The 18,388-nt window shown below is 45.7% G+C and overlaps 1 protein-coding gene across 5 annotated transcripts in view; it reads left to right on the forward strand.

Annotated features, from left to right (window-relative positions):
- CBFB (core-binding factor subunit beta) overlaps window positions 1-18,388 on the forward strand; it is a 167,962-nt gene that overhangs the window by 121,674 nt on the left and 27,900 nt on the right. For 2 of the 5 annotated variants that reach the window (XM_063945416.1, XM_063945417.1), the window contains exons 4-5: window positions 11,577-11,693; window positions 14,063-14,191. In XM_063945416.1, the coding sequence (XP_063801486.1) occupies window positions 11,577-11,693; window positions 14,063-14,188 (243 nt within the window). In that variant the 3' untranslated portion in view covers window positions 14,189-14,191. Of the gene's footprint in view, window positions 1-11,576; window positions 11,694-14,062; window positions 14,192-16,017; window positions 16,102-18,388 lie in introns of those variants that run through there. The other 3 variants (XM_063945418.1, XM_063945415.1, XM_063945419.1) reach the window with 2 other exon arrangements.

The raw sequence follows: 18,388 nt of genomic DNA on the forward strand, positions 1-18,388 counted from the left end.
TCATTGTGCAATGTGTGAGGCTCAGAAACGGTATTTCCAAACCACAGAAGGTGATAGGCTGTCTCCATGCGTGATGTCACCAGGAAGAAGCAGGAAATAAACTGGAGGAAACACATGAGTGAAGAAGCGTTTTATTATACAGAATACAGTTTTAGGGGTATATGCAATTAGCGGCGAATCGCGGCAATTTTTCGTCCGTTTTTCAATTCGACACAATTCGACCGTCTAATTTCGGCAAGTGGGTGCCGAAATTGACCATATTCAATAAAAAACGGATTCGACAGTCCCGCTGATGAAAAACGGCCGATTTGACGGATTTTGTTCCGATTTTTAAAAAACTGGAAAAAACCCGAAAAAAAATTGCGTGGGGTCCCCCCTCCAAAGCATACCCAGCCTCGGCTCTTCGAGCTGGTCCTGGTTCTAAAAATCCGGGGGGGAAATGGACAGGGGATCCCCCGTATTTTTAAAACCAGCACCGGGCTCTGCGCCTGCTGCTGGTGCAAAAAATACGGGGGACAAAAAGAGTAGGGGTCCCCCGTATTTTTTACACCAGCATCGGGCTCCACTAGCTGGACAGATAATGCCACAGCCGGGGGTCACTTTTATACAGCGCCCTGCGGCCGTGGCATTAAATATCCAACTAGTCACCCCTGGCCGGGGTACCCTGGGGGAGTGGGGACCCCTTCAATCAAGGGGTCCCCCCCGCCCAGCCACCCAAGGGCCAGGGGTGAAGCCTGAGGCTGTCCCCCCCCCCCCCCCAATCCAAGGGCTGCGGATGGGGGGCTGATAGCCTTGAGAAAATGACAAGAATATTGTTTTTTCCAGTAGTACTAAAAGTCCCAGCAAGCCTCCCCCGCAAGCTGGTACTTGGAGAACCACAAGTACCAGCATGCGGGAGAAAAACGGGCCCGCTGGTACCTGTAGTACTACTGGAAAAAAAATACCCAAATAAAAACAGGAGACACACACCTTGAGAGTAAAACTTTATTTCACACCTGCCGACACACACATACTTACCTATGTTGACCCGCCGACGATCCGGGGTACCTGTGAATAAAATTATACTCTCCTCAATCCAGTGTCCAGATATAAATCCTCGTACTTGGCAAAAAAAATAAACACCCGGACCAGCGGACTGAAAGGGGTCCCATGTTTACACATGGGACCCCTTTCCCCGAATGCCGGGACCCCACGTGACTCCTGTCACAGAGGTCCCTTCAGCCAATCAGGAAGCGCTACTTCGCTGCACTCACCTGATTGGCTGTATGCGCGTGTGAGCTCAGACAGCGCATCGCACAGCTCCCTCCATTACTTTCAATGGTGGGAACTTTGCCGTCAGCGGTGGGGTTACCCGCGGTCAGCGGCTGACCGCGGGTGACCTCACCGCTAACCGCAAAGTTCCCACCATTGAGTATAATGGAGAGGTTTTGCGATGCGCTGTCTGACAGCTTAGACGTGCAGCCAATCAGCAGAGTGCCAGGACGTTGCGCTCGCTGATTGGCTTAAGAGACCTTTCTGTGACAGCAGTCACGGGGGGGGGGGGGGTCTCTGCATTCGGGGAAAGGGGTCCCATGTGTAAACATGGGACCCCTTTCAGTCCGGCTTGGTCGGGTGTTCGTTTTTTTTTTTTGCCAAGTATGAGGATTTTTATCTGGACACTGGATTGAGGTGAGTATAATTTTATTCACAGGTACCCCGGATCGTCGGATCAGGAGACGTGGCAGTCGGCGGGTCAACATAGGTAAGTATGTGTGTGTCGGCAGGTGTGAAATAAAGTTTTACTCTCAAGGTGTGTGTCTCCTGTTTTTATTTGGGTATTTTTTTCCAGTAGTACTACAGGTACCAGCGGGCCCGTTTTTCTCCCGCATGCTGGTACTTGTGGTTCTCCAAGTACCAGCTTGCGGGGGAGGCTTGCTGGGACTTGTAGTACTACAGGAAAAACCAATATTCTTGTCATTTTCTCAAGGCTATCAGCCCCCCATCCGCAGCCCTTGGATGGGGGGGACAGCCTCGGGCTTCACCCCTGGCCCTTGGGTGGCTGGGGGGGACCCCTTGATTGAAGGGGTCCCCACTCCCCCAGGGTACCCCGGCCAGGGGTGACTAGTTGGATATTTAATGCCACGGCCGCAGGGCGCTGTATAAAAGTGACCCCCGGCTGTGGCATTATCTGTCCAGCTAGTGGAGCCCGATGCTGGTATAAAAAATACGGGGGACCCCTACTCTTTTTGTCCCCCGTATTTTTTGCGCAGAGCCTGGTGCTGGTTTTAAAAATACGGGGGATCCCCTGTCCATTTTCCCCCCGGATTTTTAGAACCAGGACAGGCTCGAAGAGCCCAAGGCTGGTTATGCTTTGGAGGGGGGGACCCCGCGCCATTTTTTTCCGGGATTTTACCATTCCATCTAAAAAAATATATATATATATTTTAAAAAATATATAAATAATACTTGTGCCTCCCAAAAAGACAAACCAAGTACCTAATCCCTTCTAATATAAATAGATATGCTATTACCAATAAAAAAAAACACCAAAAAAAACATGTTTTAATTTTTTTTTATTAGATTCACCCACCAAAGTGTGGCGGATTGAAAATGACGAATTTACTGTCTAAAAGCACTGTTGTCGAATTTCCAAACTTCAATTGAATATACTTTTGTCGAATTGCCGCATTTGTACCATTGCAGAAATGTCGAATTTGACAAATGTCGAATTTCAAAAAGTCGAATTTTGAAAGTCCGTTTTTTTGACGGAAAGTACTGAATTGCATTGTCGAATTATTTTTTTTTGGCGAAAAAGTCCCGTTTTTCGACAATTTCGGGAATTCAACCGCAATTGCATATACCCCTAAAATGGCAAATTGGAGTGATGAGGAGGTTAGGGAGCTGCTTAGGATCAGAGGGGATGAAGAAATATGTAGACAAATCACTGGGACAGTGAAGGATGCAGTAATCTACAAAAACATGGTAAAGATGCTTGAAGCTGCTGGGTTCCATCGTACAACTAGCCAAATTATTAATAATTAATGAATAATTAATAATTATTAATAATGTGTGGGCCAGAAAAGTACATTTAAAATGACAACCATTGTTTTCTATGGGTGAAACGGGTTCAGTGTGAAAGGTACCAAAACAGTAATGAAATGGTAATATACCGGTTACAACATGCAATGTGAAGGGGGTTTAACTGCTCAGACCCGTTTAAAGAAACGTTTTAAAAGCAAGGTTTGCGATGTGAAAGCGGTATAAGATGATCAGAAATATTAGTCATCCATGTAATGTGTTTTTCTCTCTTTTACCGTCCAGGAAACGTTTTAGATGTCTAGGATGTCGAACCAGTAGGTTGAGGAATAGTTTCTTCCCTTCTGTTAATTATTAGGTTGAATTCTTAATATTGCTGTTTTTACTTGTGTACTATATGAGTGAACTGTATGTAATTTCACTATACATGTCCAATGTTGTAGTGACAATAATTACTTTACTTAATTAGATGTATTACGGTGTCCTGAACAGGATTATTTCATTGTTGTAACTTGGAAATCTAAAATAGAACAATCATTAAGAAAATATGTATCTAATGCAAACTGCAGACAATTTCCAAGCGGCACATTTGTTATGAAAAGCGGGTGTAAGAAGGGGAATTGGTCAGTGTTTCTCATTTCCAGATCTGAAAATAACATGTCCAGTGTATATTTCTGGACACAGTAGAATAACAAAACTGATTGAAAAAGTTCATTAAGTTTCCACAGTAATTTTTCATGAAGAGTGTATTCTATATAATGGTATATGTTCCCGATGTTTGCTTTCCTGTCTGTGGTGCTTGGCGATGGGTTTTCGTGCTGGGCTTTGGGGGGTTTTTTTTTGTTTTGTTTTTAAGAACCTAAGAGCCTGGCAAGTTTAAAAACTTATTTTGATTAGAGAACATACACGTACAGTAGTTCCTCATGCCGTTCATATACAGATCTCTCCCCTGGAGAGTTGCGTCTTCTCCCTTGACTCTGGTTTGTACTTCTCCTGGTGGACAAATGTTTTGTAGACGTCTCCTGATTTAAGACTCTGCTATAATCATTATATAAATGCATAAACGTACTAATATTTATAAAGGCATAGCCACATTGGAATGGGATCATTGGGTCGACCAGGAAAAGTTTGACCGTGTCTAGGTCCACCCCCAAATGTTGACAGGCACTGAGTCGACAAATGAAAAAGGTCGACATGAGGCTGTTTTAAAAAAGGGAATTTTTTTTTTATTTACTCCGTAAAGTCACTGGGGACCCCATTTAGTGCACCATGTGCTTTTGGGCAAGGTGCCACACTCCGCTACCGCTGCGCTCGGCCCAGGTTACCATTTCTAATCCTAGTCCACGTGAATCGGAAAGTTTGAAAAGCTCAACAAATTTGAAAAACTCATGTTGACTTTTTCCTGTGTAGACCTTTTGCCCATGTCGACCATCAGTGGTCGACCTATGATATGTATCCCAGCAACATTGTATTTTTCTGTAATATTAGTTAGATTCTTTTTGTCTTCTAAAAAACATGAACTTTTTTGGGAATCTTTTTGCTAGACAAGTAGTATATATTCTTCATTCTTTACTTTATTTGCTCGGTTTTCTTTCTTTTGGACGTATCCAGTTGCTTCTTAAAGAAACAGACATTTTATTCAGTGTTTTCTTGCAAAAATAGGAATTTAATTACCTACCGGTAAACCTTTTTCTCGTAGTCCGTAGAGGATACTGGGGATCCATTTAGTACCATGGGGTATAGACGGGTCCACTAGGAGCCATGGGCACTTTAAGAATTTGATAGTGTGGGTTGGCTCCTCCGTCTATGCCCCTCCTACCAGGCTCTGTTTAGAAAATGTGCCCGAGGAGACGGACATACTTTGAGAGAAGGATATAAAAGGATAGTGGTGAGATTCTGAACCAGCACACACAAACAAGAGGAAAGCCATGCTAACCAAACTTGGAACAGCAGCAGCTGAACCAAACAACAATACTTAACCAAGTGCAGGAAGAACGAAGCATCGGGCGGGCGCCCTGTATCCTCTGCGGATTACGAGAAAAGGATTTACCGGTAGGTAATTAAAATCTTATTTTCTCTTACATCCTAGAGGATACTGGGGACCCATTTACTACCATGGGGAAGTACCAAAGCTTCCAAACCAGGTGGGCGAGTGCTGAGGGTCCTGCAGAACTGATTGACCAAACTGAAGGTCCTCAGATGCCAAGGTATCGAACTTACAAAACTTTGCAAACATGTTCAAACCTGACCAAGTAGCTGTAAGGCCGAGACACCGCGGGCAGCCGCCCAAGAAGAACCCACTGACCTAGTCGAGTGGGCCTGTACAGGTTTTGGAAACGGCAATCCTGCTGTGGAATAAGCATGCTGGATAGTGAGCCTGATCCAGCGTGCAATTGACTGCTTTGAAGCAGGACACCTAATCTTATTGGGATCATAAAGAAAAAACAGCGAGTCCGATTTCCTGTGACGAGCTGTTCTCTTCACATACACCTTCAAAGACCTCACAACATCCAAAGACTTTGAAGTAACAGAGGTGTCGGTAACAACCGGAACCACAATTGTTGGTTGATGTGAAACGCAGACACCACCTTAGGAAGAAATTGCTGATGAGTCCTGAGTTCAGCTCTGTCCTCATGGAAGATTAAATAGGGGCTCTTGTGAGACAACACTACCAGCTCCGACACACGTCTTGCTGAAGCCAAGGCCAACAGTGTGACGGTTTTCCACGTAAGATATTTTACGTCTACCTCCTGTAATGGTTCAAACCAGTCCAATTGGAGGAACTTCAGCACCAAATTGAGGTCCCAAGATGCCGTGGGAGGCACAAAGGGAGGCTGGATGTGCAGAACCCCTTTCAAGAACGTCTGGACCTCAGGAAGAGACGCTAATGGTTTCTGACAGAAAATGGACAAGGCCGAAATCTTGACTTTTATGGAGCTCAAACGTAAGCCCACATCCACACCCGACTGCAGAAAAAGCAGGAAACGTCCCAGATGAAATTCCACCGCAGAATATTTTCTGCTTTCACACCAAGAGATGTATTTCTTACAAATACGATTGTAATGTTTAGACTTTACCCCCTTCCTGGATTGGATCATAGTCTGGATGACTCTGTCAGGGATGCCTCTCCTGGCTAGAATCAGCCGTTCAACGTCCATGCCGTCAAATGTAGCCATGTTAAGTCTTGATAGACGAATGGCCAATGTTGCAAGAGATCCTCCCGAAGAGGTAGAGGTCACGGATCTTCCAGGAGCATCTCCAGAAGGTCCGCATACCAGGCCCTTCTTCGCCAGTCCGGAGCAATGAGAATTGCTTGAACCTTTTCCCTTTTTATTCTCTTCAGAATTCTTGGGATCAGCGGAAGTGGAGGGAACACGTACCCCATCTGATAGACCCATGGAGTCGTCAGAGTGTCCACTGCCACTGCCTGTGGGTCTCTCGACCTGGAACAATACCGCTTGAGCTTCTTGTCGAGATGAAAGGCCATCATGTCGATTTGTAGACATCCCCATCGACGTGTCAAGCACCTGAACTCCTCCGGATGAAGGCCCCACTCCCCCGGATGCAGGTCGTGTCTGCAGAGGAAGTCTGCTTCCCAGTTGTCTACTCCCAGACAATGCCACAGCGTGTTTTTCTGCCCAGAGGAGAATTCTTAATACCTCTGACATTGCTGCTCTGCTTTTCGTTCTGCCCTGTCGGTTTATGTACGTTACTGCCGTCACATTGTCTGACTGAACCTGAATGGCCCGATCTTGCAGAAGACCTGCGTTCCAGAATGTTGATTGGAAGGACGACTTCCTGACTTGACCATCTTCCTTGAAACTGCACCCCCTAGGTGACCGCTCCCTGACCTCTGAGGCTTGCGTCTGTGGTTAACAGAATCCAATTCTGTATCCCGAACCGTCGGCCCTCCATTAGGTGAGAAGTCTGTAGCCACCACAGAATGGAGATTCTGGGCTTTGGCAACAGACGGATCCTCTGGTGCATGTGAAGATGCGATCCGGACCATTTGTCCAACAGATCCAGCTGGAAGGGCCTCGCATGAAACCTTCCGTACTGAAGCGCCTCGTAAGAGGCCACCATTTTCCCCAGAAGACGAATGCACAGATGCACCGATATCCGGGTTGGCTTCAGGACATCCCGAACCATCAACTGGATTACCAATGCCTTTTACAATGGAAGAAAAACTTTCTACGACTCTGTGTCCAGTATCAATCCCAGAAATGGGAGCCTCAGAGTTGGCTCTAAGTGAGATTTCGGGAGATTTAGAATCCACCCATGATCCAGGAGTAGTTTGGTTGTGAGACCAATGCTGTCTAACAACCTTTCTCTGGACTGTGTTTTTATCAGAAGATTGTCCAAGTACGGAATTATGTTAACTCCCTGCTTGCGAAAGAGAAACCTCTCTGCCATCACATTGGTGAACACCCTCTGTGCTGTGGAGAGACCAAATGGCAGGGCCTGGAATGGTAGTGACAGTACTGCAGTGCAAACCGTAGATAAGCCTGATGAGGCGGTCAGATCGGAATGTGAAGGTACGCGTCCTTGATATCCAGAGACACTAGGAATTCCCCTTCCTCCAGACCTGAGATCACCGCTCTCAAAGACTCCATCTTGAATTTGAACACTCGTAAGTACGGGTTCAACAATTTTAGATTCAAAATTGGCCTAACTGAAGCGTCCGGTTTCGGTACTACAAACAAGATGGAATAGTACCTCTTGTTTTGCAGATGAGGTGGAACTGGAACAATGACCTGAGTCTGTACCAGTTTTTGAATGGCATCCTGTAAGGTTACACTTGCCTCTTATGAAACTGGTTAGCTTGATTTGAAGAATCTGTGAGGTGGGAGCTCCCAAAACTCCAGTCTGTAGCCCTGGGAAATAAGATCTATGACCCAGGGATCCTGGCATGATGTTGTCCAGATGTGACTGAAATTTTTTAGTCCGGCTCCCACCTGCCAGTCTTCCAGGCCTCGCGGTCCACCATCATGGAGAAGGCTTTGAGGAAGCAGAACTGGAGCTCTGTTCCTGAGAACCGGCAGTTGCTAATTTGCGTGGTTTACCTCTAGCGCCTCTGTTGGCAGTAGAAGATCCTCTGACTTTGCCCTTAACCTTGGCAGTCCGAAAGGACTGTAGGGTAGGTCCTGAGCAGGTCTTCTTGTTTGGGGGATCTGCAGAAGGAAGATATGTGTACTTACCCGCAGTAGCTTTAGAGATCCATTTGTCCAGTTCCTCCAAATTAAGCCTCTCCTGTAAAGTGTAGGCCTTCCACGCCTTTCCTGGAGTCCGCGTCCGCAGTCCACTGGCGTAACCATAAGCCCCTGTGTGCTAACACTGCCATAGCAGTGGTGCGTGTATTAAGAAAACCTACTTCTTTTATGGCTTCCACCATAAAGTTCGCAGAGTCCTGTATATGTTGCAGGAGTAACACAATCTCCTCCCTAGGTAAGGAATCCAACCCTTCAATAATACCCCTTTTCCACCATAGCACGGGTCGCAGCCGTGTCGCCTGGCACTGCTGCGAACCGTGCTACAGCCCCCTTTCCCACAACACTCACCAACCCGGCATATTGCCGGGTTGGTGACGCTGCTAGTGACGCGGCAGGTGCGGCGCTGGGAAATCACATGATCTCCCAGCGCCGCCCTCCCATACACTGTGAACGGGAGCCGTATCGCCTCGACACGGCTCCCGTTCACACTACACAGCTTACCGGGTTGAACACGTGTTCAACCCGGCAAGCTACCCAGGTAGGATTCCCAGATCACTTGATCCGGGACTTTGCAGGGGGACCCTTTTCCACTAGGGAAAAACACTGGTAAATGCGCGCCCCCGCGCATTTACCCGTGTTTTAAAAGCTAGTGGAAAAAGGGATACAGGGTTACCCGACCATTTAGCAATGGCTTTAGTAATCCACGCACATGCTATAGTGGGTCTCTGAGCCACCCCAGCAGCTGTGTACAAGGATTTGAGTGTAGTCTCAATCTTACGATCAGCTGTGTCTTTCAGGGAGGCTGCACCAGGTAACACAATCTTCTGTGACAACCTGGACACAGATGCATCCACTATCTGTGGACTTTACATTTTTTCCTATCCTCAGGAGGAAAAGGAAAAGATGAGCGTAACCTTTTTAGATTTGAAATTTCTTATCAGGATTAACCCACGGTTCTTCAGACAGGGTATTAAATTCCTTTGACACAGGAAAAGTGACTGAGGACTTTACATTAAAATAAGATTCCTCACACTCCTCTGTCACTTTATCAGGAATTTGAAGCACATCTCTGATAGCTTCTATAAGAGCCTCTATTCTCTGTGACAGAGCAGCATCCTCCCCCCTTCTGAATCCACCTCCCCCTCCTCCATGTCTGACACCTCAGCTTCAGACTGCAGGATATGGGCCAGAGCTCTTTTTTTTTTTTGTGGACAAATGGCAAGGGACTGAGACGCTTGTTTGGGAACTGAGTCTCTGTTCATAATTTCATCCACAGACTGTCTTAAGTATTACGTCTCTTTCTCATTGCGGGACAGTTTGGTCAGCACGATGGTTCAGCACCGCTAGCTTGAGAAGGTGCACTACACTGAGTACATAATAGTGAGCTCCCCGGGGAAGAGGAACACTCTGCCGTACATGAAACACACTGTTTGCCTGACATTGTAAATGTGACAGCACACACACACAGGAAAGGTTAAATGCACAACTAACCCACAAAAAGCCCTTCCAGGGAGAGACAGAGGTATTTGGAGCCAGCACACCGTGGCCTTATTGCTATTGCCAAGCTTAGCTGGGTCGCAAACTAAGTACCCAGATTGAGGACTTAGTACACTAATAATTGCACTCCTACTTCCCCCCTGCTATGACCTGCTGGTACCACTGAGCTTCGCGTCCCTGTCAGTCAGCGTCTGTGTCCACTGCAGAGGGAAAATGGTGCTGATGAGCTGCTGGATCCGCTCATAGTGAAGCCCCGCCCCTTCAATGGCACAGTTGAGCTGCTGGATCGACTCATAGTGAAGCCCCGCCCCTTCAATGTTGCACGGTCTTCCCACTTTTTTTATACTGTCTGAGGTAATTTGTGCTTAAAATGGAGACAGAACCGTTTTAAGGCTTTGTTTGCCAATGTGGGTACTGTGTACAGTGTGCTGAGACGCAGTTGTGTACCGAGTCTGGAGACGCAATCCGCCCCGGTTAGAAGCCGTGCGTCTCCGTACCCTCATGCTGCCATAATGGCTGGCGACCCGTTAACCGGGACGCCGGCTTAGTATTCACCACTCTTCTTTCTTCTGGCTCTTAGGGGTGGCGGCGTGCTGCAGGAATGTACGCTCGCCCTGGTGGGGCTTGCGAAAAGTTTCCTCAGGAACTAGTGTCCTGTCAGCGGTGAACGGGACCATTAACCCTTCAAGAGGTTGGGCTGTCCCCCCCCCACTCCCGTCCCCACTCCCCTAAGTCCCACGAAGCAGGGAGGCTGGTGCCATCCGGTCCTACCTGAAAATAACCAACAGAAAACTAAATGCAGAGAACTCTTCATTTTTTAAACGGAGTCTTGTAGGAGTGGCATAGAGGTAGGAGCCAGCCCACACACACTATCAAATTCTTAAAGTGCCCATGGTTCCTAGTGGACCAGTCTATACCCCATGGTACTAAATGGATCCCCAGTATCCTCTAGGACGATTATTTCTGCTGCATACATTGAGCTTTCTCCTCTGAGTGCACTGGGACACAGCAGCACTTGGAGGACAAAAGCACAATTCACGCAGATTACCGGTCTTGATCCCAGGAGTTAACGATCAAGACCCACAGACTTATTTTCCAGAAATTCAAAGTCTTCTCAAATAAAAAACAGGGTATAATGATAGCAGTACTTACATACATGATAATGGGTATAGATGTTGGAATGTGATCACTGTAAAAAATACTGAAGTAGACTCTGCAGCGATGGGTAAAGGCCATAAAATGTAAGTTTGAGTGGCGTTAACTAAGATCAGATTAATCCGCTATTATGCTTCTACATTGGGACCACCCAAAGGCTCCAATGTCCCACCACTGGCTACTATTTCCTACTATTCAATGTGGCGTTCCCATTCTGTGGAATGTATGCTTGACTTTATCTTGGGTAACTATACCCAATAACTCACTGAATTATGGGTGGACTTCTGCTTTGAGACTTTGCCTGGACCTCAAGCTGTGCACACAGCCCTATCCTCTCAGCTGTTCTTGTGTCGGTCAATATATTTTGGCCCATAGTACATTGGGAACCACTGTACTATGGGCCAAAATATATTGACTGACACAAGCATTGTCCTCAAGGCGGCACCCTGACAGTCCAGGTTTTAAGGATATCCATGGCTGAGCACAGATTGTTAAATCAAAATTACTGAGGTACTAATTCACCTGGAGGACTGAGTTTGGGAACCCCTGCCATAGTGTGTTTTTCCATCTTCTGTAATGGTCTTATTGTGGTATAAGAAACTGACGGCTAAGAGAATGGCTGTACACCTCTTTAAGTCGTCACATGTTTTAATGAAATAACTTTTTGCTTTATACTTTCCTTCGTTTGTTCTTTTTCAGGTTTACTTAAAAGCTCCAATGATCCTCAATGGTGTTTGTGTCATGTGGAAAGGATGGATTGACCTCCAGAGGTTGGATGGGATGGGATGTCTGGAATTCGATGAAGACAGAGCACAGGTCAGTACAGATCAGTCAGGGCCATATGCAATTGCGGTCGAATTTCCGCAAATGTCGAAAAACGGGGCATTTTCGACAGTAAAAAACTGATTCGACAATGCAACACAGTACTTTTCGACAAAAAAACGGCCGTTTCAGATTCGACTTTTTGCAATTCGACATTTGTCAAATTCGACATGTCTGCAATGGTAAAAATGCGGCTTTTCGACAAAAGTATATTCAATTGAAGAATGTCGATTCGACAACCGTGCTTTTTGACAGTCATTTCGTCAATTTCAGTCCGCCTCATTTTGCTGGCGTGATCTAATAAAAATTTTAAAAAACATGTTTTTTTTTGTTTTTTATTTATTGCTAATAGCATATCTATTTATATTAGAAGGGATTATCTACTTGGTTTGTCTATTTAGGAGCCACAAGTATTATTTAATATATTTTTTTAAAGAATATTTTTTTATTTTTTTTACTGACTAAAATAATATGGAGAGATCAGAGCATGTTTTCAGTGGGAAGGGGTGGGAATGGGTTAAAAACCCTGAAAAAAAATGCGTGGGGTCCCCCCTCCTAAGCATAACCAGCCTCGGGCTCTTTGAGCCGGTCCTGGTTGTAAAAATACGGGGGGGGGAAATGACAGGGGTTCCCCCGTATTTTAACAACCAGCACCGGGCTCTGCGTCCGGTCCTGGTGCAAAAAATACGGGGGACATAACACTCCACTAGCTAGAGATCCAAGGGCGGCGGATGGGAGGCTGATAGCCAGGGTCCCTTCAGCCAATCAGGGAGCGCCACGTCGTGGCACTCTCCTGATTGGCTGTGCGCGTCTGAGCTGTCAGGCGGCGCATAGCACATAGGCGCTCCATTATATTCAATGGTGGGAACTTTGCGGTCAGCGGTTGACCGGGAGTAACCTCAACCGCTGACGCAAAGTTCCCACCATTGGATACAATGGAGCACTTATGTGCTACATTGTATCTCGAGTGCGCCGCCTGACAGCTCAGACGCACACAGCCAATCAGAGTGCCACGACGTGGCGCTCCCTGATTGGCTGAAGGGACCCTCTTTGACAGCAGTCACGGGGGGTCCCGCCAGTCGGGGGTAAGGGGTCCCCTTTCAGTGCGTGGATCGGGTTTTGCGTTTTATTATTTTGCAAAGTACGTGGATTACAAGCAGAAGAGGACAGATCTACACAGGATTTTTGTGAGTATAATTTTATTTACAGGTAACCCGTGGATTCTACTGGTGAAGAGGGCCGAGCCTCGTGTCAACATAGGTAAGTATGTGTGTATGTCGGTGTGCATGTATGTAATAAAGTTTTACTTTCACGGTGTGTGTACTGTTTTTATTTGGGTATTTTTTTTGCAGTAGAACTACAGGTACCAGCGGACCCGTTTTCCCCCCGCATGCTGGTACTTGTGGTTCTTCAAGTACCAGCTTGCGGGGGAGGCTTGCTGGGACTTGTAATTCTGCTACAAAAAACAATATTCTTTTTTTTGAGACTTGGCTATCAACCTCCCATCCGCCGCCCTTGGATGGGGTGAGGACAGACTCTGGCTTCACCCCTGGCCCTTGGGTGGCTGGAGGGGGGGACCCCTTGATTTAAGGGGTCCCCACTCTTCCAGGGTACCCCGGCCAGGGGTGACTAGTTGGGGATTTAATGCAACAGCAGGGACCGGTATAAAAGTGTCCCCCGGCTGTGGCATTATCTCTTTAGCTAGTGGAGCCCGGTGCTGGTGTTAAAAATACGGGGGACCCCTACGTGTTTTGTCCCCTATATTTTTTGCACCAGGACTGGACGCTGAGCCTGGTGCTGGTTGTTAAAACACGGGGAATGTCATTTTTCCCCCCGTATTTTTACAACCAGGACCGGCTCAAAGAGCCCGAGGCTGGTTATGCTTAGGAGGGGGGACCCCACGCATTTTTTTTCAGGGTTTTTAAAACACTTTTGTGCCGTCCATGAAGTCGAATCCAGGACGCACACTATCGTCAATTGGTCCGTTTTTTAACTGTCGAATCCGTTTTTTATTGAATATGTCGAATTCGGGTCCCGGCGGGAGGGTGTCTGACTGTCGAATTGTGTCGAATTAAAAAACGGTCGAATTCCAGCCGGAATTCGACCGCAATTGCATATACCCCATAGAGGAATTCATTACATGACAAACCTCTGGGTGGCAGACACACTAATACATTGTACTATTACTTGAATGTGGATTCACTATTGTAATAGACAATAAAGTGCATTGTTGACATCCTGGGAGCTGGGTGGAACCTTACCCATTACTTAATATTTTTCTTGGATGGAACGCTTGGAAAGGCAGCTCAGAAGTCTGAGCCTGGAATGTTGGCAGACTGTATACGGTTTTTCTATTCTTGCAGCATGAAGATGCCCTGGCGCAACAGGCCTTTGAGGAAGCTCGGAGAAGGACCCGTGAGTTTGAGGACAGAGATCGCTCTCACCGGGAGGAAATGGAGGTGAGAGTTTTACGACCACGCTGCCTGTAACTGGTCAGTACCCCTGAGAAAATAATAATTACTAATTATGTGCATGAGCAGTGCTTTTCAAAGTCTGTCCTGGGGTGGCTTACATATAAGACGCATCCTAAAAGGAGGTGATGCTATATAGTAGTAACTGGATTCTCTGGGAATGAGTACAACTTTTGTAAAGTCCCACTACCCTCATTCAAGCATTTCCACTTATACTGCACTGTTAAATCAGAATCTAGAGCTATCACCACACAAACATTGAGCTCTCCAGCCAGTCTTGGATCAAAGTTCCCAGAATGCTTTGTAAGACGATAGCTGGCACATAGGGCTGGGAGTTATTATTTAGCATTCTTTATAGTGTGCAACCAATTATTTATTTGATCACATTCAAACACTGTGAACGTGTCGTTTTTTCCCCTTGTTCTATATTACCCTTTTAATATAAAAAAATTAAAATTTTGTCTCGCAACCTGATATGCTTTCAACAAAACCTATTTACCTCTCTTATGCCATCTTCCCTTTGAAAGCTCTTGTGTTGACAGGTGTGGATCATTAGAGCGACAGTGTCTAGGTCGACCACTATAGGTCGACAGGGTTTCTAGGTCAACTTGTGCTAGGTCGACAGGTCAAAAGGTCGACATGAGGGTTTTTAGGGGGTTTTCTTCGTAGAGTGACCGGGAACCTCAATTAGTGTACCGTGTCCCCTCGCATGGCTCGCCATGCTTCGTGCAAGGTGCCTCGCTTCACTCGGCACAGATTACCATTCCAATCGTAGTCCACGTGGTTCGTTAAGTAAGAAAAAGTTCCAAAAAGAAAAAGTGTGAAAACTCATGTCGACCTTTTGACCTGTCGAACTAGCACATGTCGACCTTCCAACCCTGTCGACCTAGTGACTGTCGACCTAGACAGTGTTGATCTTCAAACCGGATCCCGTGTTGACAGCCATCCTTTACCACAAGCCTGCATGTTCAGCCATTTTTCATATTACAATGAATGTGACAACTTGGGAGTTCACTTTGGAACATAAACAATTGGTAGGACATAGCTTGCAGCTCCCTCTGCTGTTTCGGATCTATGATTGCAGATTTTGTCCAGAGGATTCTGCAGTGGAGGCTTCCTGTCTATTAACATACTGCCTAAGATCTGTTCATAACCTACATAATCCACTTCTCTCAATAGACTAACTCATACTTGCATAATTGTGTGTATGGTACATTCAGAGATGTGGGTGGGCCATGAACAGATCATAACTTAGCATCTCTACTTAAAGAAAAATAAATAAAGTACATTTAGAGTTGGATGTTATACATTATAAAATAACAATGTTTTGTGCTTGAAGTTAAACCCTGCTAACACTTATGTAACCGATGTAACAGTACATGTAACAAGTCAGTTTAATGAGTAAGCAGTATGGCTTGCCAGGAATTGGTATGTTCTACCGACAGACGGGATAACTGTGGTCTGCATCCTGGCTTGCCGTTACCTAGAAATGATGTGGAGCTTAGAACAGTGGGGTAGATGTATTAAGCCTGGAGAAGGCATAAAGGAAGTGATAAACCAGTGCTAAATTCAAGGTGATAAACACACCAGCCAGTCAGCTACTAACTGTTAATTTACGTGTTGGAGCTGATTGGTTGGTGTGTTCATCACCTTGCACATATCACTGGTTTATCACTGCCTTTATGCCTTCTCCAGGTTAGTACATCTGCTCCAGTGAGCTTTGTGCACATATTATAATCCTGTTTGATGTCTGTGTGTGGTGTGTATGATGTAGGCTCGTACAGAGATGGTCCTCCTCCCCTCTGTGTCACCATTCCTCCATCCACTTGTCGTCTTCTCCCCTCCAGTGACTGTCCGCTCGGCCATACATTGGGTACAGGATCACGGAGTACTGAATTTATTGCCACCTGCAACTCCTGCTAGCTTCAGCAAGTTTCCATACGTATTATTTGTCCTACCCAGTCTGGTGTGATATTAATGTTTGGTACTGTGGACTGCCATTATGTTCTGTACTTATGCTCCAATACTCTGTATAGCTCTGTGGACACTGTGGCTCCTTGTAATTTAAGTGTTGTTGCGGTCAGGAAATAATACACAGTCATGTGATCTAATGTGCCCAATCACGTTAGTGAATTTTCTGTCCAAAATATTGCAATAATTTGTTAAACTGACCAGCCACTTCACGGCCATCCCTACTGGACACTGACTTATAACAATATGAGCATTGCTGTCAGGCATCATATGGATTTTAAATACACAGTATGCTTCTATCATGGGTTTAGGCCTTGTCCCACTCATTTAAAGAGACAGGCCACACCCAAGCATATCTGTTGATGAACACCTGGGGAATATGTGACAACATTTGACATATGGAAAATAGGAGTGCAGGAGAAAGTGTGACCACAAATATTTGCTATAAACAATAGGCTTTAATGCACAGCACTCAAACATCCGTGGTGCCAGTGGTATGTGCCCACACCATTGTGTGCAATCGTGTTAGTGAGTTTCCTGTCCATTTTAGAAGTGGGGATGCCTACTAGCAACCAGTCAGATTCTACTTATTTATCTAGCGCCTTCTAGAAGATAATAGCAAGAATGTGATTGATTGCTATGGCCAACATCTCCACTTCTAAAAAGCCACTCTTAAGACAAATACAAACACTAAAGGGCCATATACACGGGAGAGATGTGTGCTGAGCGATGCAGGGGAGGACGGGGGGCCGCTCATTTCACCCAGCGGGTGAAATGAGCGACGTGCTAGATTGAGCCTGCATGCAGGCCAATCTAGCACCCATCGCTATCGCTGTGGGGGGTACACACGAGTGATCTGTGCTTAAAATCTAAGCAATCTAGTCAGATTGCTTACATTTTAAGCATGGATCTCTCCGTGAGTACCCCCCTTCAGAAGTAGGCACTTCAATCGACTTAATGAGACCGTACATATTTTTTTTAAAAAGGAGTTGCATTCTCCAAAACATCGCTGCTGAGCCTCACTTTCTTTATTTTGTGTTCTGAGTGCCGCACTTATGGGGGTCTGTAAGTAATCTACTGTGGAGGAACTATATATATATATATATATATATATATATCTATCTATATATATATATATATATATATATATATATATATATATATATATATCGAGAGAGCAATAGAGATACAGTGCCTTGCTAAAGTTTTCACCCCCCTTTCATTTTTCATGTTTTGTTGCCTCATAACCCGGAATTAAAATGGATTGTTTGAAGGTTTGCATCATTTCGTTCACAGAACATGGCTACAACTTTGAAGATGTTTTTTGTTTTTATTATGAAGCAAACAACAAATAGGACAAAATGACAGAAAACTTCAGTGTGCATAACTATTCACCCTCCTAAAGTCAGTACTTTGTAGAGCCACCTTTTGCGGCAATTACAGCTGCAAGTCGCTTTGGATAAGTCTCTATGAGCTTGCCACTTGGATTTTTGTCCATTCCTCAAGGAAAAACTGCTCCAGCTTCTTCATGTTGGATGGTTTCCGCTTGTGAACAGCAATCTTCAAGTCTGACCACAGATTCTCAATTGGATTGAGATCTGAGCTTTGACTAGGCCATTCCAACACATTTAAATGTTTCCCCTTAAACCACTCGAATGTTGCTTTAGCAGTATGCTTCAGGTCGTTGTCCTGCTGGAAGGTGAACCTCCGTCCCAGTCTCAAATCACAGGCAGACTGAAACAGGTTTTGCTCAAGAATATCCCTGTATTTAGCACCATCCATCTTTCCCTCAATTCGAAACAGTTTACCAGTCTCTACTGCTGAAAAACATCCCCACAGCATGATGCTGCCACCACCATGTTTCACTGTGGGGATGGTGTTCTTAAGGCGATGGGATGTGTTGGGTTTGCGCCAGACATAGCGTTTTCCTTGGTGGCCGAAAAGTTAAATTTTAGTCTCATCTGACCAGAGCACCTTCCTCCGTACATTTGGGGAGTCGTCCACATGCCTTTTGGCAAACTCAAAACGTGCCTTCTTATTTTATCTAACATCCTAGTGGATACTGGGGAATAGTATATTACCATGGGGTATAGATCGGGTCCACTGGAGCCTGGCACTTTAAGAAATGAATAGTGTTTGCTGGCTCCTCCCCTCTATGCCCCTCCTAGCAGACTCAGTTTAGAAAATGTGCCCAAGGAGCCGAGTGCGTTCTATTGCTCTCCAGAGAGTTTTCTTCAGAAATGTATT

Source organism: Pseudophryne corroboree, chromosome 11 (assembly GCF_028390025.1).
Source record: "Pseudophryne corroboree isolate aPseCor3 chromosome 11, aPseCor3.hap2, whole genome shotgun sequence".
NCBI lineage: Eukaryota > Metazoa > Chordata > Amphibia > Anura > Myobatrachidae > Pseudophryne > Pseudophryne corroboree.